This window comes from Cryptosporidium ryanae (assembly GCF_009792415.1).
Source record: "Cryptosporidium ryanae isolate 45019 chromosome Unknown contig_13, whole genome shotgun sequence".
Taxonomy (NCBI): domain Eukaryota; phylum Apicomplexa; class Conoidasida; order Eucoccidiorida; family Cryptosporidiidae; genus Cryptosporidium; species Cryptosporidium ryanae.
Window position 1 is genome coordinate 27,916 of NW_027125556.1, and position 25,554 is coordinate 53,469.

A 25,554-nucleotide genomic window follows, 5' to 3' on the forward strand; every position below is an offset into this window, starting at 1 on the left:
ACAAAAACATGCTAACTCTCAAACATAAACCACCATTAAAGCAGAAAAACCCACCTATTTATGAATTTTAATCTTTAAACTTCGAGTAACGAGTTTTAAATGCAATTTAAATATTTTGTTATACCGCCCATTCTACTATTTCTTATTTGCACCTTTATATAATAAATATTATTATGATTGCTATATAACAACTCTATTTTTTCCTTCTGCAAAGTACAAGAACAAATACATTAACAAATTAAACAAAAGTCCAAATTTATATTCTTGTCAATAATGTGGTTACAATTCCAAAACAATTAATTTAAATTTTTACTTGTTCGATCAAAATCAAAATTTTGTCTCCAACTATCTCCCTTTTTCCTTTGAGGCCCATATTTAACACAGAAGAGATGTTTCAGAGAAAATGCATGTGTTTCTTTCTATTTCCTCCACTGTCTAGCCGTGCTATTTTTTGTTTGTCTTTGTTATTTCAAAGAAAACCCGTTTCTAAATCAGTTCGCAGAGATATTCAACTAAGCAGAAATGCCGTTCGTCTATATAACGTTAATATTTATCGTAGATATTAAGTCAATGAATGTAGATGTGCAATATAGCCTTATACAGGAAGGAAGATCACGGGAGTAGCAGACCCGTTAGATTTTAGACTAATGAACGAACATAAATACAAAAGGGTCTCAAGTCTGAGTGCATTAATAAATGGGTTATTGGAATGTCAAAAATAGAACTTGATTGGTCATGTAAAAGGAGAATGTTTAATAAAAAATAGAAAAGATGGGAAACTGGGTAAAACTGTCCCACAAAGAAATCGCAGCTCATGAATATATTATCCTTGACATTAAATCCATTACTGTTTAATTTACTCTTTTTCGAGTAATTCACAAGCGCCCGAGATCAAAATGGTTAAATGCAAGTAATGCACTAAATATCCATTTTTTTCATGCAAATTAAAACATTTACACAAATTTTTAGGTTTTAGCATTAATAAACTCTGATTAGAATTTTATATTTAAATTGAATAGAAATATGAACATGAGATTTAGTGTTCTGATTATATTATTTCTAGGGCTCATAATCGAGATAAAAACACAAGACGTGATACTAGAATCAGACGAAGGACAAAAAAATGCCGATGATAATGGAGTTTCTGACTCAATTTCCTCTGGTTTATCTGATAACCCAGCAAAAACTCCAAATTTCATATTATTGTGTGCGTTGATTCCACAAATACCTGGCTGTCCATGCGATCCACTTCTAGAGACGCGACCAACGTTTTACGATTTTGTATCATCGGACTGTTCTTGTTACGATTCTCAACAGAGTGGTTTTTCCAGTTCTCCTTGCTTCTGCTCTAACCCAGACTCAGATGAATGCAAGTGTTTAAGTGGACTAAGCAGTTTAGATGAGGAACATGACAGAATGTGCATTGTATCGCCTTTAACTTATGTAACCCCATATGCCAATTGTACATCTTTTTTAAATCCCCTTGGAGAGGAGGGTCTTTGCAGTGGAGACTCTGAGCTTTCAGAGCATTGCATCACCCTTAGATCTTGTAGAAGACTTACTCCTATTCCAATTGAAGACGAATCTGTTCAGGAAAAATGTGTGGTACTGCCTGAAGCCGAAGGGTGTCCTTGTTCTCAAGACCAGCTAGTTACCGACGAAGATGCATTGATTTGCAGCTGTTACAGGAATTTGAATAATCCAGGTTGCCCATGCGATATTGAACCTGAATCTGCTATTTGTAACAAATTTAAAACACTACTCACCGTTTCCTCTACTTCAAGTACCACAACTGAAGCTCCATCTACGAAAAGCAGCAACACTCACATTAACGAAACAAGTTCAAACGTCGAGGCTAAAGGAGTAAAAGATGCAAACAACACTTCTGACAAAAACACCAAACACATTCCAAATAAAGACGATGTAGTTCCCCACAACAATACATTAATGAAAGACGTTGAACCGGGAACCGAACCAACTGTTGATAAAGACTCCTCCGCTGGTTCTCCATCAAACATCTATTTCGGTACATTACTCGCGATTACATTGGTATTTCTACTTAAATAACTAACCAGTATTAGACGTTTTATATTGAACACTGACAGAAAATCAGACAAAAGTGACTTTTATTTAAGTTTCAGGATCAAATATATTCACAGGAAGTATTTGACTTACTTTCTAGTTGCTGGTAATACAAAATAAAAGAAAATCTCAAACTTTCAAATATAAACGGCAATGAGTGAAAGTTTTGAATCCAAAGTAACATAATGTAAGAATGAATAATTTATAAATTATTTTTGTTTGTAACGTTAATCTCCACGTATGTTAACTAACCCACTCTTCAAATTTATTTATCGTCAACAATAAGATATTGGATTTTGTTGCATCAACTTTGATTCTCTTTATCAAAACAATATTCTTGTTTTGTTTTCGGAAGATACTTTGATTGAGATTATTCTAGATTTTTTTCTTATTTATTTTTCCTCAACCTAACGAAAAGGCTGTGTGTATGTAATATATATGCTAGGAAAGCACACAAATATATTGTCCCATAATATTAAAAAAACTTTTTGTGAAATGTTGAAGAGCAATAATGTATTTTTTTTTGTTTTTTTTTATACTGAAAAAGGAATAATATTTTAAAACAATTAAATAGTATTAGGATAAACTATAAAGAATAGTCTTGTTTTATCATACTCTAAATAATCACAAATATACAAATAAATGGAAAAACAGAAATGGAAGTAGTATATATATATATCTACGCCTTACTGCTACTATTTGGTCGAAAAAGTATAGTATTTGGAAAAGAAGTAGAAGATAGCAGACGAAAAAAAAATGCTTATAATCATGACCCCTACTTCACAAGTTGTTATATTTCACCGTTTGAAAGTCTTGAAGTCCCAGGAAGTGGGTCATTTAATGTTCACAAAGGTCATAGACTGATTCCTGTAAATATTCCAGAAGGCTCGGAATTGTGTGACGACCCGATGTCACTATTTGAACCTGAAAACGAGATATGGGACAACAACACATTAGTCCCAAAAGACTTTGAGGACTTTTCTGAACTTATTGAAGAAGTCAAAAACATAGAGGAAGACAAGGATACTAAAATAACGTCAAAAATTAATGAGCTATTAAAAGAGAGTGAGAAATTGCATGCACAAATTGAACCGCCCACAAAACCAGAGCAAGTCATGCAACTACACACTAATGAAAAGGAAAAAAGCAAATATGCAGAGGAAAAAAATACGGGAGATGAATTTACTGACGATGGGGAGTCATCAATGTTTGATGACTTGAGTTCTGCATCAAAAACAGGTGATTTGGACGACCTTTTGTATAACGAGGAAGTAAAAAGAGGAATAGGAATGAGAATATTTATGTTTGTGGAGTTTTGCAGGGATAACTTGGCTAGAAATGGCTTGCCTCTTAATATAATCAACAACTCGATGTATACTGAGGAAAACTTCAAGTTTTTTGGTGCAAATTGGAGTTTTTTTGGGAATGAGGAGCTTGTTTTTGATGATGTTCCTTATCAAATTTGGCAGGGATTTGTGAGCAGTGGAATACTAACAACTGGAGATAGAAGAATATCAGAGGAAGCGAAAAGAAGATTGGTGTTAAGTTCTTTGAATGAATTCTTTAACGGTTTGGAGAAATATTACAGCTATAACATAAATGGCAATGTTGACTATAAGTATTATTTGTATTTAGAAAGCTTGGGAATTGATGAAGCAATAAAAACGATTAAGTATTATAGAGATTCAATTGTTAAGGATTCCAATGTTGACACCTCTTTGGAAAATTTATCTGATAGAGAAAATACGGTATCAACATCTTCGTCATCAATATCAACCTCTTCAATGTACGTCCCAAGCAATCATGAGCCTTCAGTAGAAACAAGTGCAACGAAGGAAGAATCAGTTGAACTGAGTGATAGACTCGGTAAAGAAATTTTTGGGAATGAGTTAATGAACGATAAAAGCGAGAGAACAAACAGTTATGTTGAGATGAGCAAAACAAAAGACGAGCCTGAGAGTAGACAAGAAAAACCATATGAGGCTGAGCGTGAGAAAGCTATGGTTGAGGCTAGAATTAAGTGGTTTAGAATTTTCACTAATGAATATCTAGGAAGAATAGGCATAGGGTTGAGTATTTCAGAATACTCTTGCAACAATATTGGTATTTATAATATATTCAAAAATCTAAAAAATGAGGAGAAACACTTTATTCCTGATTTGGTTTGGAGCTTGTTAATACAAAATGGTTTTGATCAAAAAACATCAGATTCATTGTTAGGTTATGATGAAAAAAGAGAAATAATTGGTGACTTATGGTTCACATTTAATGATATTGAAGGTAAAATGTTCGGAAATCAGGTTAATTACGAAAGTTATAATCAAGTTGAGGGGATGATGGATATAGAAATAAGGGACATTATAACTAGTTTTTTGGACAAATTTAGAGTTGAAACATCAAAAAAACTGATAAAATTCTCTGAAAAAAAGAGAAAGGATTCTGCTTCTAGTGAATACAGCGTTTCAAAGAAAGAGGATACGTTAAAGCCTCTAAATGATGAAGAACTGGCTGACAATTTGAGCAGAGCAAAGAAATTAGGACTCTTCAATTTAGATTCAGTAAAAAGTGAGACCAATAGAGACAATTTAACAAGTGATATTAACTTGAATAGTTTTGGGACGTTTTTGGATAAATCTGAATACGATAAAAACGAAATTAATGTTGGTGAATATTTAAATAAAGAAGTCCCTTTGCAAACTCCGAGTAACATCCAAAATGAGATGAACGAGACCCCAAAAAAAACGAGAAAAAACAAAAAGAGTAAGAAAAAAAGAAAGAGAAGAAACAGGAAGAACTCAGGTATTAATCAAATTGACGAAAGCGAAAGATCAGGGAAGAATTATGTTAAAGAAACTGCTTTAGAAAGATCATCCAAGGCTATTAATACTGCCCGTGAGCTGGCAGCAGAGGGGATAAGTAACGAAGATGAAAGTTCAAAACAAGTCTATCAAAATACCGATCCAGATATAAGCAACTCTTCTCCATTTGATTGGTTAGTATTTGGCTCCACCGATAGTGATAAAAGCAAAAAGCCAGACTCCGCATCAACCAATGTAGGTTCAAACAAAAATGAGAATGAGACTGCTATCTTAGGGGAGAAAAAGAGTAGTGATGGAGATGAAAACAATAGCAACAATAACAATAATGAGGAAACTTCTGATTATTCACATTCCATTCTTAATGAGGAAGTTAGTAAAAGTGGTTATGTAGGTGCAAATCAATTATTAAATCAAGAAATACTACCCCCAGTGAAATCTGAAGAACTATCCAACGCAAAAAAATACGTTTCTGAATATATTGAAAACAATGAGACAAGTGATAGACCAATTTATGACGAACAAGATAAGAGTGCTGCTGTAGAAAGCACTGAAAGTGTAAATTCAATAGAAGAATCACCTTTTAATCCGAGCAAAAGCCACGGAAACTTGTTGTCGGATCTAATGAAGTCTCTAAGTAAAAACGAGGATGAAGACATCACAGAAGAAGAAACTGAAAAAGAGGAGTCAGAGAAAAAAGAGGATGACATCAAACAAGTGGAGGGAGCAGAAAAGGCATCATTTAAGGATAAGTTATCTGGGTTGCTGCAAAAGACAAAAAGCTTCTTTGGATTTGGAAAAAACGATTCAAAAAAAGATGAGAAAGACAGTATGGTTGAAGAAGAAATTATAACAGAATACGAAAATCTAACTAAACTAGTCGTTTACTTCATTCAGTCTTACGCAGCATTGAGATATAAGTTTGTAAAGAATGGAGTGTTGGAGGATTTTTTTGATGAAGCAAAAGAAATAGTTAGAGAGTCATTTCATTTTCACCAGGGAACAACTGAATTCGACAGCATGGACCTGGAAAAAGGAGTTAAGAAAATAGCGGGAATGCTCGGAGGTGGTAGTTTCACAGCCATAAAAGCTTTAGGCTTAACAGCCAGAGATATATCCAGTAGTTTAAAAAAATACTTGTTAAACTTATTCCCAACTGGTGAAATTGAAGAAATATACAAAAAAAACAAAAAAACAAATACAACAGGTGAATGGCTAAAAAAATACTTCAAACATAACCTGACTATTGAAGAAATGTTACCTAGACAATTAGAAAGGCCCTCTATAACGGAAGAAAGCAGCGACTTAATTGACGGTCACAGCGATTCAGAAAGAATAATTGAAAAGGCAGATTTATTATGCGAGATCATAATAACGTCTATTGGAAAATACACTCAAGAATCTAAATTAAAAGGGTTAAAAAAACGCGATTTAGATTGTCTGGCAGTTGCAGCTGCAAATCAGCTGCACAATCTGACACTGAGTAACTCTATATATTTATTTCTGTTTAAGTATAACACAAACTTATGGAAATACCTAACACAAGAAATCGCTCTTTCGTTATCAAAGGAAATTAAAAAATGAACCAAATATTGTGTCATTTAAAGAAAGTAAGCAAGGTTTCCAAGCAGTTTAGTATTTCATAGCTCCAGTAACATCAAAAAAATAAAGATTCGAGGCAGAAATATGTCTGTTATTTTTTAAATTGAATTCAAATTTTTATCTATGTCGTTTTCACATATGACAGCTTAAGCAGTACTTTTATGTCTAACATACTCTTGGAAATACCGAAGCACGGCCTTTGTTAGGCAGGGTGCCCGAGTTGGTCTAAGGGGTAGGTTTTAGGCACCTATAGGTAACTGCGCGGGTTCGAATCCCGTCCCTGTCAGGTTTCTTTTGCTCGCGGAAGGTGGGTAGAAGGTAGAAAGTGCGCCGAGCTTAAGTGTGAATGCGGTGTGAACCAGAACTTCCCTGGCGGAGTAAATGCGGACTTACGGAGACAGCTGTTCTGAGTGCCACTGTGTATTCACAACAGGCGGGCATAGATGGCATATCGGGGTTTCAAACTGTGCAATTTCGCGGTATGAGCGATGCGGGTGTGATGGCCGTCGTTTTGAAACCTTACTCTGTCTGAACAACTCCACTCCGCCACCCCAAACGCAGTGATTTGGATTATGTGATTTTCTAAAGGAAAATATACACATTCCAGGATTTATCCAATGTTTGTAGACATTCATTCTTTCACATTCTAGAGGTCGTTTAGATTCTATTTCTGACAGCAAAAATATGTATATATATATATATATATATATAATTTTTAATAATTATAAACTGGAGCAATATCCTTGACTATTCATTTAATGCGTCATATTTCATGGAAAAAAGGAAAGACTTGATTCGCCATATTACTTGTTTCATAGAAAGCTGAAAATTGTGAGATTTGTCCCACTATTCACAAGAAGCAGCACATAAGAATACATATACCTGTCTTTTTCATATGAAAATAGGTATCCACAATCTATAAATATATAGACCTGAAATAAAGACGAGGTAATCAACAGTATGTAGAGATTCCCGCACTGGCGGCAGTTAGCCTCAATACCTCAGCGCGCGCATTTTCGTGGCGCCATAAAGGCTAAGTTACCTCCAAATATGCAGTAGAATTGACAGATACCATATTGCGGGAACAGTGAATACAATTTGCAGTAAAACAAATTCTAAATACCAACATGTAAGTAAAATCTCTATTTATAGACGTTTTATGCGAATTATTGATGGATAAAATAAACGCGATAAACTACATAAAATATTTATGAAAAGAGTAAAACGAAGCTCAAAAGTGCATATTGAATAGTGAATTAATAGATTCCAGTAGCAGGATACTACACAAGGTAGAATTTGACAAATTTTAACAATACGCCTTGGCGGTAAAGTAGACTAATTAGATATTAAGATAGGTAGATATAATTAATAGTGAGTAGTTTTGCAGATACTACTGGATATTAGTAGTGAAGTGTGTAGTTATACATATCTAGGATACTAGTGGAAATAAACAGGATATAAATACGTATAAAAAAAACTATAGTGAGTACAGTTACAACGTCAGATTGTGACCAGCTTTAGTTTTATTCAGACTGTACTGTACTTGAGTATTTTTTTTCCTTAATAAATACCAGAATTGTTTTCTTTTTAAATTAAAATTAAACGAGGAATTAAACTGATAAAGAGGACTTATTCATATTGAAATGAGAATTTCAAAGAAGTTGGCATTTTTATTGCCATATACGTTCAAAGTGGCACTAGTTAGAGGATACGACTACTTCTGGTACGATCCACATTCAACAGTTCCCTTGAATGAGAGAGCAACAAATCGCTGGGGAGTAAATGATGTTAAAGGTGAAAATGGCACTCTCAAAACAGGTGTTATTGGTGGTGGATACTATGGTGGTATAATGAAAGGGGTTAGGAAAGAGGAACAAGGCGACGCAGGAAATAGAACATTCGGCTACCTAGCGAAGGAGTATCCATATAAGCTTGAAGAAAAAGAAATATTATTCGAAGACTCACTTGTGAATCTTTCTCCTGAAGCTCGCTTAAGATTCTTCAGAGAATCTTTTAGAGAATACATATTTGATAAGACAGGTCAACTTCCGTCGGATAAGCAACTGGGAAGAATGACCTCAGAATTCAAAAAGTACGTCAAAAAGGAGATGGATCTAACTGACTCTGAAGTAGACGCTGTATTTGGCAAGGTGACAACAAGTAAAATGGATGGAATTTTGCCAAAGTACTTGATGTTTGATGATATGGATCAATACGACTTCGATCCAGAAGTAGCTCTTAAGTACATGCCTCGCGTTAAAAAGGACGCTACTAAAGAAGAAATAGATGAAGCTTATCTAAAAGTTTACAAGATGTTAGGAAAGAACGAAAAGAGACTAAGGGAAATATACAATAGATACAAGGAAAAGTATTTGGAAAGGAATCCATTGGGTCCAGTAATGACTGAAAAGGAGTTCTTGCTTTTTTCATTAAAATTGCGAGAAAAGGAAGCTTTTAGACTCGGATTTGTTCCGGCAACCAAGAATCCTTTGTTAAGAAACTTGGACATAGCAATATTTTTGAGAGACAAATTAAGTAATGAGTTTGAGGAATACAAGAAAAACGGTCCAAAAAATATAATAGAAGAGGCCCTGTTCACAGATAAACTTATTGAAGTTGATGACAATGAAATACCTTCTCCATATGACACGCTCAAAGGCAGATTTGGATTTGAAGGAAAACCAAAACCTAGTGAAATAGTAAATATCACATCGATTTTAAATGATTATGAAAGAAACTACTCTTACGAAGATTCTGACTCCAGTATCGATAGTTTAAGACGCATTGACATTTTAGATCGTCTATCTTCCGATGGAGATTTATTTTACGCAACCAGAGTAGACATATCTTCGCAGAACTACCCGGATTACGAAAAAGAATCAAGGATAACACTCATACAAAAGAGAGTATTCCCAAAAACCCCTTCTCAGATATTGTTTGAAAGTTCAATACATTCAGCATCTGCACAAAAAAGAGTAATAGGTAATTTGGATGACTTTGTGTTAGTAGACACGTCAGATATGAATATAGATCAAATTTCAAGGATGTTTGATTTAATGAAAACAAGCAATACCGATCCAAATATAAAAGAGCAAACTAGGTACTTCAGACAAAGAATTGGAGAACAAGGAAAAGACAGTGGAACAAGTACCGTTGCATATAGAGACTTTTTGAATTCTGTTTACAAAACAACCTTCTTCTTTATACCAAAAACCGTTGTTGGTCAAGATAAATTTGATTCAAAAGGATTGGTTTTACCGGTACCTGCAACAGGATTTGAAATAAAGGATTTGGGATCAGGTAGAAAGAGTATTCACAGCAAAGATACGGGTTTGGAGTTCGAGGTAGATTACTCAGGAAGGAATTCTTTGTATCTAAACAATTACTTATCAACAGTATCTGACCCAGATAAATGTGTAAACATCAGAGACTTTATTAACATGCGAAGACATATTTCCGACTCTATTCTTCCAGCCCCAGAGAGATTTTTGTCCGGATTTGACAAGGAAGTGGCTAACTTAGAATCTTTAAATATCCACTTAAACAATTTTATCAACGACTTTAGAAGTAAACACACCTCCAAGGACGGCTCGGAATCATCAGTAAAGAGCATTGAAAAGATAGATAGTAAAACGCTATCAGATGCTTCGTCAGATGGTAGTGTAAACGAGTTCTTTGATGATCTAGAAGAAAGAGTGGAAGAAAAATTCCATCAAATAAAGGAATATGAACAAATGAGAGACGAATATTTGGAGACTGAGAAATTTTTGTACAATGCATTCTCAAAGATGAAAGAAACTCTTAGGACTAAATTGATTTCAGAGGGATTGGATGAGTTGATAAAGTCGTACAAGGACCCAAATTACATTCCAAAAGGAGGACTTGCTATTTTGAAAAACTCTGAGCATGTAAATAACGATAATATAGGAGCTTTGATTGAAAAGAACAATAAATTGAAGGAAATTGTCAGTTTTGAGTTTCATGAAAACTCCAAGAAGCTTTCTGATGTATTTAAAAGGGCTTCGGAAAAACTCGATGGCATACAGGCTGTATCATTTGACTTAATTGACTTCAATGACATCCAGGAAGTGGTTGATCGATCTGAAGGGAAAAACAAGCATATTAAAGAATCAGTGGACAAGGTATACAACTATTGTGACGGAGTGCAAAAACACATGGGAAAACTCAGGGAGCTTCATTTATCACAGGCATCAGCTGTAGATCTTTTGACGAAGAATGACGTACAGAACATGGGAATGAGTCTATTTCTTGGAGATGAAAAAATAATAGAAGGTGTTAACAAGGAGCTATTTGACATAATTAAAGGATCTAATAATATCGAAGAGTATAAAGGCAAAATAGAAAACAGTAAGAGTTTAAGTCATGTTAAATACACATTACAGAAGCCAGGTACAATTGGAATTATTTACCCTCAAAGAGATATGAGTCTAGGGGAATATATAGAGGAGGATGAAGACGAAAGCAAGGAAAAACGAAAACCCGAAAAGAAGCTGTCAAAGGGTGGTGCGCCTTCGGATTTAAAGGACTCGTATCCAGACGCTAACACAAGACTGGAACGGGTTTATAAAGAATCATTTGAAATTATAGAGGACCTCGTCAGAACTTTGTTTATAGAAGTAGCTGACAATATAAGTAGAAGAGAAGAGCTTCTGAAGATGGAGTCTTATTTATTAAATGAGTTAAGGAAACACCGTGCCTCCCTTTCTTTGTTGCTCGGAAGAAGTGCTACTTTCGAAGATGAGATAATTGACAGCGAAGTTGCGGAAGATGAGCTTAGAGTCAGAATTATTTTGAAAATAAAGGAAGCGAGAACTAAGTTGCTATATGTTACTGACGTAATTGATAAGTTATATTTCTATCCTCACTACTACCTATATAATAAAGAGAAAATAAGCTTCAAGGAGTCCATTAGACTCAGAAAACTCGAAGAGGAAGGCATACTGTCCAAAATGCGTTCGTCTTTCGACTTCACATATTATCCAAGGTTATACTTTGATTCGGCTATGCAACCATTGGGAATTTATGGTTTTAATATGATAGGTCACGGATACTTCATGGACAATTTGTATAAGCAGCTTGAGTATCTCTTTGGCTACGACACGAGACAGTTGTTACATGGCTTGGACATTGCCCAATTGATAGATTTAGTGGAATTAAGTGATTTAAAGGGTTTGTTCCTCGAAGCAAGTCTGGTCGAAAGGAGTCTTTATTCGACAAGAAGAAATATGCTTAGCCTCCTCAAGGTACTAATTAAGAAGGAGAAGGATAGAAAGCGCAGAAGATCTTTGAAGAGGTCGTACTTTAAGATCAAGAGTTGGTTGCAAGGCGTGGATAAATTCGAAAGAGAGTTATTTGATTCATCTGAATCATCAAGTGAATCATCTAATAACGAAAATAATGGTACCGTTGCTTCATCCGATCACGAGTAATCCTCCAAGTTACATAAAAATAAGAAAAAACAAGCAGACTTAGAGAGAGGTGATTAATTGAGAATTAAAGACAAAAGTGCAAGCTGCCTTTATCTTTACAAGTGAACAAGCAATATAGATATATAATAACAGAAATACTATTTGAAAGAGAATATAATTTATCATTATACTTTGCCTTATTCCTCGATAATTTATTTGGAAAGATATTATAATTAACTATGAAAATTGCAAAACTTTTTTATTTTGTAACCCGTTTACTCGCTCTTACTTCGACAGCAAAAGTGGAGACGCACATGAGAGAAATCTTTATTTGACTAAAGTGTTTTATTTCTAACAAACACAAAGAAAACATATTTATACAGGTTTGTGAGTTTTAATACGTTTATCAAGTAAATACAAAGATAGAGAGTTCTCGGAACGTCAGTTTAAGTTAAGTTTATGGAATATGTGTATTTACTCACAGCCGTTTTAGTATCCTGAATTCACAGTACAGAGATGGGTTGTTACTTAGTTTATGGTTAAAGCCAAGCTAATTGAAATGTTTAATTTTTAACGCGAATCTAGTTTAACGGGTCAGGCGCCTTATGAAGTGGCGTTGGCGATAACGCAAAATTAGAAGCAAGTCTTAATCCACAGTGAATGAAGTGGTGAATTAGCATGTCGCTCTGTATTCGTCTTGGCCCTGTTTTTTCATGCTTAGGTTGTGTAATTTTGATTTGTCATTATTTCCTTTTTCCTTTTAACTTTATAAATAATCTCTTAATTGTAGTTCTCGCACTTTGGAGCACTAATTACAGTTCTCGAAATAAGGTCTAATTACGGGCACGTGGCGCCAAATCTCTAAATATTATATTTTCGATTGAAAAACTTATATTTAGTTGTAAGGTCAGAACTGAATTTAGGAAATTCAGTATAGATAATAAAATGTTCGGTAGATTTGTTTGGATGACTAGTTAGTAGTTTTTCAGAATACTTTTTAGTTCCTTTTATATTTTGTTGGACTTTGAGAAAATACAAACGAAAGGAAAGGCAAGGCGTTTGCAGGAGCAAGGGTTTTTACACAACATCTTTAATGTGCAATTTTGTTGTAAATTAAATTTGTTGTTAGCACTGATACAAATACAAAGACATCACGGAAGTGAGGTGGGAGCAATTTTTCCTGACTTTGTGTTTGGACTATTGAATAAAATAACTTTGTCGTGATAAGAAAGGAGGCTTAAGATAAATTAAGTTTGAGGACTTGAAGGGGCGAATTAGCGTAGAAATTTGGGGAGAGTATTTGTACGTCTAGATAGCTAAATAGGAGGGTACTTTATTTGTCGGTAAATGTTGCAATTGAGACGATCTTTCACCAGTAAACTTTTACCCAGACAATGGGTCCCGATTTGTCATAAAGCACTAAGATATAGCGAATTAGTGCATGACCACTTTAAAAATCCAAGAAACGTGGGTGCTCTTCCGAGCGATGACAAGGATGTCGGTACTGCTGTTGTTGGAAAAGCTGCATGCGGTGACGTAGTTAAATTGCAAGTTAGTATTAAAGATGGCATAATTAAGGATGCAAAATTCAAAACATTTGGCTGTGGATCGGCCATTGCGAGTACTTCTTATGCCACTGAATTAATTATTGGCAAGACAAGAGAGGAGGCCTTAAATGTAAATAACAAAACTATCGCTCGCGATTTGAATTTGCCTCCGATTAAACTTCACTGTTCATTACTGGCAGAAGATGCAATTAAACACGCTATTAGGAATTATGATGAAAAACAAGCGAATGATGCAAAAGAGCGACTGGATTAATTTTTAATGTGATAAATATAATATTGGAGAAGAAAATCATGAATGAGAGAAAAAAGAGATAGAGATGAAAAGCGAGGGAGAGAGAGGAAAAAGGGTTTTTGTCAAAAAAATGGAATGAAACAAACGGATTTTGTTGTTAAAATTCAACTGAGCTTGAATTAAACTCTTGTTTGTTCTCATTATCATTTTTATTTATACATTCTTCACTCCTTCCCTCCTTATTTTCCACTCATAATATCGATGAAAACTTGGATATTGTCCATATTTCTTTTTTCTCTTTATATTTTCTTCATCTTTTATTTATCATATATAATTCATGCATTATATTTGTTTTGTTTCTTGAAAAAGAAGTTTCACTTCCACATTAATCAATTGGCTTTCATCTCCCTTTAACGAGAATTGTTCATCAAATTTGTTTGGTAAGATAATTTGTATGGTAAAGCATCATCACTTTATGCAGATATTTTATTGTAAATTCGTTAATATGTCGGATAAACGCATTGAAATTTATGGATTCTGTGTTTTCAGTGTATAAACACAATAGGCAATCACACTTTATAGTATTGAAAAAAAACAAGCTTTGTTTTCACTTTATTACTTTAAATAAACGTAAATTGCTATGACGCTCCTATGAACTAACTAACGAACAACTGTAATGATGCAATTGAAACCTCGCCTGAACCTTTAAATTGGACTCGAAATTTTATTGTATTGTGGCGTTTTATCGTTGATCATCTCACCTTCAGTAGTTACCTTCAAAGCATCAATTCCATTTGAGACACTAACTCCACTACGCAAACAAGCTCTGCTCGAAGAAAGATCTCCATTCAGTGAATCGACTCCAATATTAGGCTTTAATCCATCCGATGCATCTTCAGAACATAATTCCTCTTCATAAAGAATGTGTTTTAGTCTCTGTCTTTGGCTTTTAAGCAGCGGAGACATTCTAGTTGTCAGGTTTAGTTTTCTAGAACTAGGATAGGTTATGTTAATTTTATGTTTGTTTTGCTCGGGCGTTAATTCAATTGCGTTTTCTATACTGCATCTATTGTTTGACGACGAAGCGTCTTCCTTGTCGCTTATTTGAATCCCAGAGTTCAACTTTTCCTCTAAATCTCGAATCTTGTTTGAGATGCTAACATTGTTGCCGGTTCCAAAGTTCTCAGAATCAGAATGTTTGTGCATTTCTACTATTCTTCCTGCACTCGCTTTACGATTGTGTTCGCGCTTGGCACCTGCTACACCAGCTGTGCAATAACCATCCTCCAAGTCACTTGTGTATTTTTCAAAGTTGTTCGGTAAACTGCTCCTTTTTAACCTCACGTTTTTGTTCAAACTAGACATATTTTTCCTTAAAATGTGCTCCATTCTTTTAACCTCCCTTAGTCTGTTTTCCAATTCGTTGTTTTTATGTCTTAATCTCTCTTCTTTGCTTTGAATTATTTCCTCTTGACGCAATTTTTCCTGTCTTAATGTATTCCTAGTATGCTCTATTGCCTTCCTCTCCCACTCCAATTCCATGTATCTAAATTCCAACTCAACCAACTCCGACTCATTCCCCTTTTTGGACCTTGCCACAATCATCTCGTCATTTACCGAGAATATAGGAAACCCACACTTGCACAAATTCGTTGAACTTCCTATTTTTTCAATTTGCTGTATTTTCGCATATTTAAGTATATCGGCCTCGTTTCTTTTTGTTCTTCTTATATACGATTTAATACTTTCTATCTTGCCATCCATATCCTGTCTCCCTGCACTCTTGCCATTACCGTCGAGTATGCCAAACTCATCCACTATTGAATTCAAACCCTCTTCTAGAAATTTCTCCTTTGACTTTAAAGAGTTCATTGCAGAATTGAACATCTTCTCCGTTTTGTCATTCACTATTCTCATATACTCAACATTTTTTTTCTCTTGTTCTAGTATCCTCAGCGACTCCTCTACACTGGATTCCCTATTTTTAATGCGCAATTCACTTTCTTTTAACTCCAGTAGTCTTTCTTTTATCTCGCACTCCTTCTCGTAAAGCGATTTCCTTAACCTCTCCACCCCTATTTCTATCGCCCTTTCTAGTTTCCTGTTCCCAATCATTTGCAAGAGGCGGAAATAACAATTTGCCAACACTACGGTCCTTCAAACTACAGGTGACTGTATTCAGGAAATCGAGTTAACTGCTGCACCTGGATTCGGGAAACAACACATATACGTGCATATATACCGGCTCTATCGTTCCTTAAATTTGTACTCACCCTCCCTACCACTACCACACAGTATTCCAGGTCTCTATCTCCTATTCTTACACAAAATTACCCAATCGCGTATTTGCTATAGGCAAGTTTATTATCCCAACATACATTTACTTAACTTTGCTTAACTGTTTGTGGATCCGCACATTTTTTTTCATCAAGTATTTTAATTATTTTTGTTACATATTTTACGCATTTATTTAGCACCTGGAGATTGGAAAGGGCGCCAATTGTGACTCCAAATGGTAGCATTAAAGTCACGTTAAGGTAAACATCTCAGACGGGAGGGGTGAAAAGAGAGGCAAGACAACGGGGAAAGAGGATCCACGTGAGTCGGCGAGGACCCCTCGGTCGCAGATAATACCCAAAAACGCAAAGACAGCAAAAGACAAATGAGACAAACGTAGACAATTAACTGAGACTAAACACCCCAAGAGCAGACAAGCAATAACGGCAGCTGGTGGCTAATGCAGGTGTAGCCGGAACATGGCCACAAACGGCTAAGTCCGACCACACATACATGCAACTGGTGGGACTGAAGCATCCCGAAGACAATTAACTGCAGCTGCCGCCGCCGTAACACTTGGAGAAATCCCCAAAGCGGATCACCTATCGCCGTCTGCCAGAGTCTGTGTTTCGCGTTCCGCTATTAAGGTAGCAGTAGTCGCCCGTCATAAACACAGCTATGGCCCATATAATTCCGGAGTTGCCGCTTAACGTTTCCAGCACTCCTCCCTCCTTTGCTGTGCCGTTGAGACAATATATCCACACATCCTCGTGACACCACCGCAACCGACGCCGTTTAGCTGCGACTCGTCGGATCGCACCAATAGAACTCGCAAAGGGGCGTCAGAATCCGCCTTGTATTTTCCTTACTCCGCAGTCAGTTAAATCCATTCGGTCACTCTCTTCGATCCGTTGTCGGGGTGCCGTCAAGTACTGTCACTGTCGTTTACCGGTTTCTCTAAACCCAGATAGCTGTTGCAAATCGCACTCAAACAAGTTGAAAGGAAAAACCCTCACGCTGAACTGGAACTTCAACCGACCCTGCTGTAACCAGGCCGCTCCTTCCCTAATCAACAACGATCCGTCTCCGACAAGCCCAAACCACCCTCGGCGGCTGCGTCCTCCCAGCCGTTTCCATAAGCCCTCCGACCGTACTGCTGAGACCGGCGCGGCCACTCTCCACGAGAAGGCCCACACCGCGCCGTATACAGCACATCATAACCCAGCCGCAGCCCAATGCTCATCAGCAGCACAGCACCAAATCGAGCCGGCTGGCAAAAATCCCAACACCTTCCGCAGACGCTCGTACAGAAACAGGCACATTTCAAGGAACAAAACAACGCTGAGTTGTAATGTAACCAACCGGTGCCGCCACACGCTCCACCTATGTGAAGCGAGAGAAAGTTGAGACCGATGCGTTTATCCGCAACTCACCGCTCTCTCCTTCTCACTCCACCTCGCATCATTTCTCTCCATTTCATCTCTGCACTCCGAGCGCGCTCACTTTGTATAGTAGAAGCGCCAACGCGGTAAACCCGGATGTAGGTGTCTGCCAACCATCTACCGCCTAACGCGCGCACCACCGAGCATGCAAGGCACGGGAACAAACGCTCGAGCGGCTCGGTTGGGCGGCAAAGAGGCGCCGCACCGCCCACAGGGCCCAAATGGCACCAGCACCCGGATGTTTGTTTCGAACGTGAGCGTCCGCCTTCCGGGCCGTTTCTGTTTCCCGAGCGGCTCCGAGCCGCGGGGACGCCGACCCGCAAATCATGACCGTGCACTGGTGAACAGCCCGAACACAGTCAAAAACCCTCAATCCGCGTGCCTGCAAAACGGAAGTCCAGTTAACTCTTCTCCTTTATTTCAAATTCCTTTTTTTTTGATGTTTGGAAGCAGGGCGGCGTCGCCTCGCCCTGGTCTTCGGCAATACCACGGCGTGATATAACGATTCATCGATCTCTCGCCTTGGATGGGGAGCGCGAAATGCCGGGAGTTTCTGGATCCAAAGCAGATGATTGTCGAATTCTCCAAAAAATCCCGGCTACCAGACACTGGGGCCGCCTGGGCAACGCTTATGGCGCCGCAGAACCCACCCCTCAATGAAGAAGGCGCTCCAGAGTAACACTCTGTTGGTCGAGTAGTCCTCACAGCAGGTCACCAGTATTAGTGACCAAGGGTAAGGGCTCCGCGCAGAGTCAGTGTCCGTCCAAATGAAATTGCACTCCCTAACCCGTCCGGCAACGGGGAAGTAGTAAAGTCGCTGAGAAGCCCACCACCGGTCGCCCGTAGACCGGCTGGAACTGGGGGCAAACGCGCATGGCGAGGCGAGTGGCAACCACCACTCCGCCCTGCGACGCAACTACGCCAAAACCGAGCAGCACAGGCTGCAAACGCCTAATTTCTCAAACCAAGTCTTACAAACATGAATAACCACTTGAAACAAAGCAATTTTTGTGTGGTAGCAAGGCCAATTTTAAAATTTACCCAATCTGGTATATCACTCTTTAGTATAAGCGCGTTGCTGTGCGCGGAATATGCGCTCGCTTCCGGGGCAACGAGAACATCCAACTCCGGCCTTGCAGGCAGAGGGGTGCTGCCGAAGCCCCTTCCGAGCAGGCCGGACCCCCGCGTACACAACACGCATTGCTGAACTCCTGTCTCCAGCTTCCCTAAACAGACCCGAATGCACGCCAGTCTGCGCGGACCCCAACTGGCGCAGTACTATGCACGCGGACAATACAAAGCCTCTGCCCACAATACATGCCGCGGGGCGCGCCGCCGCCCCGCGCAACCAAATCACTGCTTATCTTTCGGTGATCTCTATATCCGCGCCCTGCTGCCCTTTGAAGTCTCCTTGACCCTGACCCGCTGTCTTTCCTCTTTCTGCCCTCAAAACCTCGGCCAAGTTCTTCCGTCTCTCGCGCATTTCCTGGCCCCCGTAAAAGCCGCCTCCGAGGGCGGCAAACCACGGGGGCGCGTGGGTCATGCCTGAACAGGGAGTAGCAATAAAATAATCTCACTCCAAAATCCGCACGCAAAGTGAGAGAGCCTCTGACCTCCGGCCCTCCGGTAGACCTCACACAATCCTCGCGCCCGCCCGGGCCACGAGCGTGAAGCCCTCCAACCTGACAAATACCCAGACGCAAGCCGGGCAGCCGGGAATCACGCCACTGGCGCGCACAGAGAAGGCCAAAGGAGGCCTCTCGAGGGAGCGCCGCGCGGCCCCATGCCGCCCAACACCACACTCCCGGAGGAACGCCGAAACGGGTCCGCTCCACATCTGTAATTGAAGCACGCTTCGCAAATGCGACCAATGCTTGTCGCGCTGAAACCCTTCTTCCCTCTTCGCACTTCTTCGACCAGGACAGTCCGCCAGCGCTCTCCATACCATACAGAAGACACGCGGGCACTGCCTCCAACCCGAACCCAAGACCCTTACCCCTCTTCTCGACTCTCTTCACCAATCCGCTGCCACGCGGAACCCAGCCGGGAAGGAGTCGGAAACCAATAGGCGCGCAACTCGCAAGGGAATACACTCACACCTCTTCTCACGCAAGTCGGGAGGAGGCTTTTAACCCCGACGGAACGGCGGTGGCCACGAGGGAGCCAACCTAAACAACGCTCGTCCGGCCGGCGCAGGACATGGGCATCGAGACTAAGACCCTGCCCCGTCGCAGATCTCAACGCAGTTTCGGAGATCCACCAGTCGGGGAGCTCGGACCTAAGCGCTCCCACTTCTTCTCCAAGCCGGCGGGGAACCCGAATTTGGGCACTCCTCCTCCTCTGACAAAGAACTCAAACGCTAACCGGGAGCAACAAGACCCAGGGGTCCAGTCGCGACCGGAACACCGCACCGACTCAACTGGAAATTTGAACGGTGCACTCTCAAACCTGGCGTAGCGTAATTACATTGCAGCTCCCAGACCATTTCGGCCGGCAGATAACGGAATGGAAGAGGAAATCTCTTCGCGTTGCGAACTGGAAGGCAACGGAACCGCCCCAGCACACCTCTCAAACCAACGTCCCTCCATTAGCCGCACCGAACATAGAAGCGGCCGCCAACCGCTTCTCAAGCCTTAAGCACACTCCGGCAAACGAGGAATGAGTTCTGAAAAGCCTGCCGAAACCCTATCGCCCTCAGCTCCAACCCGTTAGCTGCAGGCCAAAATGGGAGTTTCGGACCAAAACCAGTGAGCATTCGCTTAAAGTGGCAAAGCAAAACGTCAACGAAATCGCACTGGGAACACTCCAAAACTCTGGCCGAAACTGAATATACAGCCCAGATACAAAAACCTAAAGTGGCGTTGGGTGAGACGGTGTCGCCGCCCCCCATCTAATATCCAGCGAGCCGTCTTCACTCCTCTAACTTAATTGTGCTAATGCACTATATATTATTGCAAGTTAAACTAGCATCTTAAAGCCGAGACATCAACGAAAGGGAAAAGGGAGAGAAGAGGGAAGGCGGCTCAAATCCCCGCCGGGCCGCTTCTGCGCGCCCGCCTTGAACGCGGCATAGTAAAAAGTATGGTGCACATTGCGTAGCACCATGCTTTTGCGTCAGTAGGCATTGCAAAGATACTACACCTTGGAACAAGTGTAATATAGGACACCACACTTTTAAAATAAGCATAAGTCTGTACTATCACAGCGTCAGGTGGAAACACTGTATTCTCTGTTGGCTCTCCACTTGTGTTATCCTCGTTCGCTCAAGGCGGTCCGTGCGGAAACTCATGCTTCCCACCGTAACTGAATCGTTGTGCACAGGCTGCGAAGCGAAACACCGTTTCTGTTGTCCTCCACCTCTTTCACGGACGCTTTGGACAGGTGCACAAAACGAATGAGGGGGAGGAGGTATGTGTGTAACGTAAATCCATATCTAAATAATAACTAAAGACCTGAACACATCCTCGCTACACTTTCCCCTAAAACTAACTTGTGGCCGTTCTTCTGCCAACAAGGTTTGATTATGCACGGTAAGTGCGCAGTGCGACGAGAGCGAGGGCTTAATCCGAACTTTTTCTCAAACGCGGGCACCTGCGTATCACGATATCCCGGTCCCAGAATCTACATGCGCATGCATACTCTGGGTACCTGTAAATAACAATAACTTCAAAAACAATAATCGTTATTTTTGTGTATCATTAGATTCACCATCGATCTGTGTCTACCACGTAAATTAACAAAAATCTATGTGCACGCGCTACGACGCAAAAAGCTGTTCGTTCTGCTTTCAAACATATATCTGCCCTGGTCGCTGGGAGTGTCAGTTTCTTTTTCTGTAGCAAAGTGAGCTAGGCGTTTAGTTCGAACTGCTTTTCCTTTGCACGGCGAATGCCGCCCTCGCACGCATCCGCTATTGATCAAAAACAACCACGCCGAGCACCCGCTACCCCCCCCCCCCAAGTAACCACCTTAAACCCACGAGACAAACCAAGCTGCCCCAAAACACCTGCCGCGCGACCTTTGCCCCAAGCCCCCACCTCAGTCAAGGTTCGAATCATACAGCAAGACGGCGCGTACGCTGCGGAACCGCCCAAAACAAACATCTATAATATAACTTAACCTAGTAAAACAAAACAAAATAAAAATGGAAGTTGATAACAGTATCAATAAAAAGGCATGGAACAACTCCCTTTTGCCACTCAAATCCATGGGAATGACGTTCCTTATGCTCTACATGAGTGGCAACAAGGCCGGAATTTTTAGCATCTTAATTGTAGGATACGCACTCGTAAACACCATCAAAACGCTCTTGAGCATTAACGAACACTTTAACGAGCTCGAGAGTATCTCAGGCAAAAGATTTATCCTACAAAGAATGCTGTACGCCATTTACTCAACACTCGGAATCGCATTTGTCGTCCACAAACTTGGAACCATGGGGTTTATCCCAATCAACCGTGGTGACTATATCCATGAAATTCCGCCCAGAACCTTTGATATCCATAGTGTCGGAATCTAATAAGCTACTTTGAATACAACAAAACACTAAAATTATATAAACACATCAGAAACCATAGACACAATAATTCCCAAGCGAGGATCATCAATTTGAAAAGGAAAGACTTCTAACCATTGTGACCATAGTTTTTCATCGAACACCTAAGCTAACTCTAAATCGCTATAATTCAGGCAAGCCATAGGTCCGGTCCCACGAACCCAATAGTAATATAAACAGTACTTCCACACGAACCCGAAAGCCATTATTCAGTCATAAGCATGAGAAGTACAACACTACCCGTTCGACATTATCTGAGAAGCACCAAATACTTGCACTAGATAATTTTGAGCCCGAAGGGCGATTATATTAAAAGCTTCAATTCACATTCTCCTGTCACATACTGTCTGTATAGATACATGCAATAACCCATAAATGAACCCTTGCACTTATCAATATCATCCCAAAAGACCTGATTTTGAAAATTTCTCAACTGTGTGCCACTATACCGCACAAAGCCGACTAGGACGATTTACATCCACACCTACTTACTAAATCCCTTTATATATATATATATATATGTATACACTAAAAAATAAAATAACCCATCCACACTGAAAACAGTAGCTTAAATCCTACGATCAATTACCACCTTCAACCACGTTCCCAAGACTCCCATCTAGCTATACAAATTTAATGCAGCCACGACTTATATTTTATGCAAATATTAATTAAACAATACCCAATACGATTATCTATAACCCAAAGACTATACCAATAATTTAACCTTAATGCACCAGTATATTATAATGTTTCACGTAACCGCCTAGTTCAAAGGTCAGTCAGCACAAACATCCATAACCCCTCTCTCATTAAGCAGATACTACACTCAGTATATATTAAACCGATTTTAGATTTATATATATACTCGGCTTAAAAATTAAAAATCCTTGATAAAACCCTAATTCATTTAAAATAAAAATACCGTTAAAATGAAGGCCAAAATTGATGGGATAACATATCTATAACCAAACGCCGATGATGAACCACTATCGTTTGCCAATATAACTTTGCCTTCAGAATCTAATAAGTCACCCTTGTCATCAAACTTGAATTCCTCCTGTTCTTTAGATCCCTCAAAAATAACATCACCATCACTATCCGCTAACATATACTTGTTTCTCTTGTCCGCACTTTCCTCCTTTGGAAGCTTAACTACAAAGACCTTACCACCTGCAGAGAATGAATACACATCAGCGATTTCTGTGGTCTGACTCTCCTCACGACCTTCTTCCTGACCCTCTTCTTGCAATGATCTCCTTGATCTTGATTTTGCTTTGGCTGCTGCAGCTACTGCGGCCTCTTCTTCGTCTTCTTCGTCTTCTTCAGCATCTTGGCTAGCAGTAGTTGACGGCGAAGATGTAGGAGTAGAGGTCTCAGATGTAGTACTGGTTTCGGTCGTTGTGGCAGTACTTACAGTAGAAGTTGCAATAGTAGTGGTCTTAGTTGGGTCTACAGGTATCGAAGACAACTCTTGACCATTTACCTTTATCTTTTCCTCTTCAACATCAACACTAGTAACGTCTCCCGAAATATACTTTGGTCCATTGCCTCCACTCTTTGATGGGAAATAAATTCCTGTATAAGCACCACAGTTTACAGTCGTAACAGGCGTACCGCTTTTAAACCAGACTTTGAATTTCTCTCCGCAAATCACACCAGCACCCGAACCAGATCCACCTTGCGGTTCAGACGGACCTGTTGAAGGAACTGTACCATCCACATCAGTATCATCACCAGCGCCATCTTCGCCTGTTGCAGCATCACCATCACTACCTGAACCTCCGGAAGTATGGTCACCTGCTCCAGAACCACCATTTCCCTGAGCCGATCCATCAACACCATCACCACCACCACCACCACCACCACTACCACCGCCACCACCATTACCACCACCATTACCACCACCATTACCACCACCAACGCCATTTCCAACTTGATCAGAAGAACTAGACTGCTCATTATCTGAGGTCGACTCAGAACTCGAGCCTGAAGGGGGAGTAGTACTAGAACTGCTGTCACCATGGGAGTCACCGTTACTTGAATCAGAACTTCCTGCACCAGAAGCTTCAGTCTGAACGGTAGAGTCAGAAGCGGCGCTACTTTGTGTATGTCCAGAAGTGGATTCGGATACATGGCTATCGCTAGACTCCTGAGCTACTCCCTGGCCAGAACTCACATTGTTACTATTCTCTTTTCCGTCTTGGCTATCAGAATTCTCATCCTTTCCATCATTAGAATGCTGGCCTGTGACCTCAGTTTCTGATTCGGCACCAGTAGGCTGGCTCACTGAACCCGGAGTACCAGGTTGCGCGCTAGTTTGAGATCCCTGAGATCCAGCAGGTTCCTCGCTGACGGCAGACTGTCTAACAGCCAAGGAACCCCTAAGAGGAACGGGTGCCGAGAAAACAAGAGCAAGGAACGCCAGGCAGAGAGAAGCGAGGAGTAAGGGCTTCATAACTAAAACAAAAACACAACGGAACTAATAACTAAAATGACGGCATATACGGGAGGATGAGAAGGTATATTGATTATTTATATATTTATCTTATATTACATAATAAGATAAATATTTATATATTCAAAAACCTATATAATGCGCACTACTACATATGAATACGGGTATAAATACAAAATTATAACAATAAACTAACATGTAAGCAAGGCGCAAAAACAAGACGAAAAAACCGGAAATAAAAGAAAAGGGACAAAAAACAAAGTAAAGAATACAAAGGCAGAAAACGCGAAAATTTTAGAACAAAGAGCGGAAAAGTTGCAAACAGAAAAGGAGCCAAACAGAAACAAAAAACAAAGGCAAAAAAGAACAAAGGCAACAGAAGATAAAACCTATTTTAAACAATAGATTTAGAATGATAGATTAAGGGACATATGAATTAGCGAAGAATAAAAATTTCTTAACTATATAAATTATTCCAACGTATCAAACGGAACGTAAAATGCTAAGTAACGTGCGTATACACATACGTGCGCGTGCGACGCGTAACGCACTTAACGGAGTCATAGACGCAGTGTCTGTGTCTACAAAAAATGGCACTAGGCGATGCGTCCATGTGGGTGTTGTGTTGTCGCGCAAAGCGGCGCGCGCGTTGCTGTGTTGTCGTTAGTGGATTTTCATGTGCCACTGTTAGGCAGCACGTTCGGTTATTAGAAACAAAAGCGCTCTCGATTTCGAGCCGGTACAATAGACACTAACCTACACATCTAATCAGAATCGCGCGCTCTTGTCTCCCTCTTATAAGATTTAATCAAGTATGTTTTATATACGATACTTTGACGCGCATGACTATTTTCTTTTTATATCCTTTGAATACCAGTATATAATACATATGTATGGTAACTAAGGAATAAAGTAAACATAATTTAACACATTAAAAATTGCAAAGTAATATAATAATCCGCTCTGCTGCAAATAGCGCCATCATTATCTCAATGTCCCTCCATAAAACCCTCTATATATGCTCTAATTTTCACAACTTTGTTCTGTTTGTGTTCCGTTTAATATTTCTGTCCGTCTTAATTCGAAGTTTTAT

The 25,554-nt window shown here is 39.6% G+C and overlaps 7 protein-coding genes across 7 annotated transcripts; 5 read left to right on the plus strand and 2 right to left on the minus strand.

Moving 5' to 3' along the window:
• Positions 1–1,023: 1,023 nt before the first annotated feature.
• Positions 1,024–2,067, plus strand: FG386_000283 (uncharacterized protein; the record flags this gene model as incomplete). Its single annotated transcript, XM_067339633.1, has 1 exon — positions 1,024–2,067. The coding sequence occupies one exon, from the start codon at positions 1,024–1,026 to the stop codon at positions 2,065–2,067; it is 1,044 nt and encodes a 347-aa protein (XP_067196329.1).
• A 671-nt stretch (positions 2,068–2,738) lies between these two features.
• On the plus strand, positions 2,739–6,482 carry FG386_000294 (uncharacterized protein; the record flags this gene model as incomplete). Its single annotated transcript, XM_067339644.1, has 1 exon — positions 2,739–6,482. One exon carries the CDS (start codon positions 2,739–2,741, stop codon positions 6,480–6,482), a length of 3,744 nt encoding a protein of 1,247 aa, XP_067196340.1.
• A 1,661-nt stretch (positions 6,483–8,143) lies between these two features.
• On the plus strand, positions 8,144–11,950 carry FG386_000305 (signal peptide protein; the record flags this gene model as incomplete). The annotated part of the gene is made up of 1 exon (XM_067339655.1): positions 8,144–11,950. The coding sequence occupies one exon, from the start codon at positions 8,144–8,146 to the stop codon at positions 11,948–11,950; it is 3,807 nt and encodes a 1,268-aa protein (XP_067196351.1).
• A 1,326-nt stretch (positions 11,951–13,276) lies between these two features.
• FG386_000316 (IscU-like NifU protein) lies at positions 13,277–13,750 on the plus strand (the record flags this gene model as incomplete). Its single annotated transcript, XM_067339666.1, has 1 exon — positions 13,277–13,750. One exon carries the CDS (start codon positions 13,277–13,279, stop codon positions 13,748–13,750), a length of 474 nt encoding a protein of 157 aa, XP_067196362.1.
• Positions 13,751–14,434: 684 nt separating this feature from the next.
• Positions 14,435–15,844, minus strand: FG386_000327 (protein with spectrin repeats; the record flags this gene model as incomplete). The annotated part of the gene is made up of 1 exon (XM_067339677.1): positions 14,435–15,844. One exon carries the CDS (start codon positions 15,842–15,844, stop codon positions 14,435–14,437), a length of 1,410 nt encoding a protein of 469 aa, XP_067196373.1.
• A 5,748-nt stretch (positions 15,845–21,592) lies between these two features.
• On the plus strand, positions 21,593–21,967 carry FG386_000338 (multi-pass transmembrane protein; the record flags this gene model as incomplete). The annotated part of the gene is made up of 1 exon (XM_067339688.1): positions 21,593–21,967. One exon carries the CDS (start codon positions 21,593–21,595, stop codon positions 21,965–21,967), a length of 375 nt encoding a protein of 124 aa, XP_067196384.1.
• A 946-nt stretch (positions 21,968–22,913) lies between these two features.
• FG386_000349 (glycoprotein 60) lies at positions 22,914–24,461 on the minus strand (the record flags this gene model as incomplete). Its single annotated transcript, XM_067339699.1, has 1 exon — positions 22,914–24,461. The coding sequence occupies one exon, from the start codon at positions 24,459–24,461 to the stop codon at positions 22,914–22,916; it is 1,548 nt and encodes a 515-aa protein (XP_067196395.1).
• Between the last annotated feature and the right edge of the window lie 1,093 nt (positions 24,462–25,554).